Source organism: Simochromis diagramma, unplaced genomic scaffold (assembly GCF_900408965.1).
Source record: "Simochromis diagramma unplaced genomic scaffold, fSimDia1.1 OVJJ01000753.1, whole genome shotgun sequence".
Classification (NCBI taxonomy): Eukaryota; Metazoa; Chordata; class Actinopteri; order Cichliformes; family Cichlidae; genus Simochromis; species Simochromis diagramma.
Genome location: NW_024387523.1, coordinates 11045532 through 11047839, shown reverse-complemented (window position 1 = coordinate 11047839; position 2308 = coordinate 11045532). Strand labels below are relative to the sequence as shown.

Below are 2308 nucleotides of genomic sequence, written 5' to 3'. Positions count from 1 at the left end.
TGACTAGAAAATAAATGGGGTGGAAAAAAGATCTGATCTATAGATGAATGCGAAGTACAGCAATTTATAGCACGTCTGCCACACAAAACAAATCCATAACAAACCAAACACCATAAACAAGACTTGATCAGACTTTATTAATAGCCACAAAATACAATGAACGCACACAAACGTGATATGATCATATACTGCACCATGAATGTGGATCGTACTCTTAAAACTGTTAACTTCACGTGCAAAACAGATAGAGTATCCCAGGAACCAGTAAACAAGAAAAGAGTTTCTCTGAGCACTTTTAGCACACACACACACACACACACACACACACACACACACACACACACACACACACACACACACACACACACACACACACTCTAGTTATCATCCTTGTCATCCACACAGCAATGGCCCACACGGCATGCCTGGCACAGGTGGTTCTTGTGGGGTTTGGTCTTCGCTTCAGACTCTGATGATGGTCTTCCATTGTCTTCAGCCTTCTCCTCATCCTCCTCATGGTAGCAGTTTTTCCGAATTTTGTAAAACTGCCTGAGGAGGGCTTGTTCCACCTCTTTCTTGTCAAAACCAGGGAGATTGAACTTGTCACCTCTACAGCGAAGACAGGCCTGACCAAAAGGACGCATAATCACTGTCCCTTGGCCCCCCAGCAGCCGGTACCGGAACACCAACCTCACCTGCGCTGAATCCCAGGTCTTTTTGCAGGATACACACTGAAATCTGTGGAGAAATGATTACATGCTGTGAGGTACACATTTATTTTTATGTACTTACATTTATAGCTTGCTTTTTCCACATGTAGTAACTGAGCCTCCCTATGAGTCTGTGGCTCAAACAGTATTGTGTGGTTCTCTGAGTCACCATAAAGAAATTACATTTAGCAGCAGAACCAGTTTTTTAATCACAGAATGACATTGTTTTGATTCTGTGTGCAACCTCCTCCCAGTCACACGATCATTTGTCAGAGAACCTGCACACTCATGTGATCAGAGAGAAGGTGGAGATGGAAAACTACAACTACACCCACAGTCTGAAACATGTTGCCTCCTTTTTTTCTTCTGGTTTTGCTATGCTGTTGCTATGGATTTATATATTTTTATATATTTTTAATATTTTTATGTTGTCTTGCTGTTGTTTCACATTTTCAGTAACTATTACTTTACATATGTTTACGTTTTTATTGTTTATAAGTTAACATACTTTCCGTTTGCTTGGTGAGTGGAGACCTTCCAGCCTTTCTTCCTCTCCTCATAAGTGATTTCATCTGTCTTGTTGTAGTTAACCTTAAGAGTCCACCGGTCTCCATAGTCCAGCTCACTGTCATCATCCAGCAGTTCATTGAAGGTGTCATACCACAAAGAAGGAGTCCATTCTGGACAGGAGAGGGAAATAAGTTAGGCTGATGATCTCAGTGAATCATACACTTTTACAGAGATCAGTGTTATTTAATGTTGTGTAAAAGCAGAAGAAATGGTGTGCTGTGATGTGCAAGTGATGCACACCTAATCAAAAGAAATGTTTCACTGCCGCAAAATAAAAAAAAATACATTTCAAAAGTTACCTGTCGATGTGGCCATGTTTCTCGATGTTTTGTTCTGTAAACCGAAGAACTTCTGGCTGATGCGATAAGTCACTGATGCTTATCAAGTCGCGAATGTTGCTCTGCTGCACGAAGCGTCTCTATTTACATCCTGAGAGCAGCTGTGCGTTTGGAAAACGAAACTTAACATCGCTTTCATTTTCCATGCAGCCATGTCCGATCTAAACAAGCCGGTTACAACAGAGCATGCTGTTATTAAACTGGCTACAAGGCACATTTCATTATTTTAAAGATTAATTTTGGTGGGTGTGTGCTTTTCATGTCTAATCATGTGTACTAGTAATCACTTATAAATCATGTGTAGTTTCAACGTTAACCACATTTGAACTTCATCTACAGTGTAGATGAGTGCGTCATGTAAAAGTGCAGTAATTTCTGCCTCACAAAACAAATCCAGAAAGTAATAAAATCCATAAAAGAAGACTTGATCAGACTTAAGACTTTATTAGTAGCCACAAATACAATGAAAATCACACAAAAGTAATAGAATCACATACAGTACAATTAATGTGTATCATATAAAGACTGGTAAGTTTAAAATATGAAGGAAAGGTTTGTGTGCAAAATGCATTAAAAAATCCCAAAAGAACACCCCCCCCCCACACACACACACACACACAAACACACACATTAGTCATCATCTTACGCGCGCGCACACACACACACACACACACACACACACACACACAC

At 40.1% G+C, this 2308-nt stretch overlaps 1 protein-coding gene across 1 annotated transcript; it reads right to left on the bottom strand.

The window, feature by feature from the left end:
- Positions 1-118: 118 nt before the first annotated feature.
- On the bottom strand, positions 119-2268 carry LOC120726704 (receptor-transporting protein 3-like). Its single transcript, XM_040020499.1, has 3 exons — positions 1580-2268; positions 1219-1390; positions 119-738 (listed from the first exon to the last, which is right to left on the bottom strand). The coding sequence occupies exons 1-3, from the start codon at positions 1593-1595 to the stop codon at positions 378-380; spliced, it is 549 nt and encodes a 182-aa protein (XP_039876433.1). The 5' UTR covers positions 1596-2268; the 3' UTR covers positions 119-377.
- Positions 2269-2308: the final 40 nt, after the last annotated feature.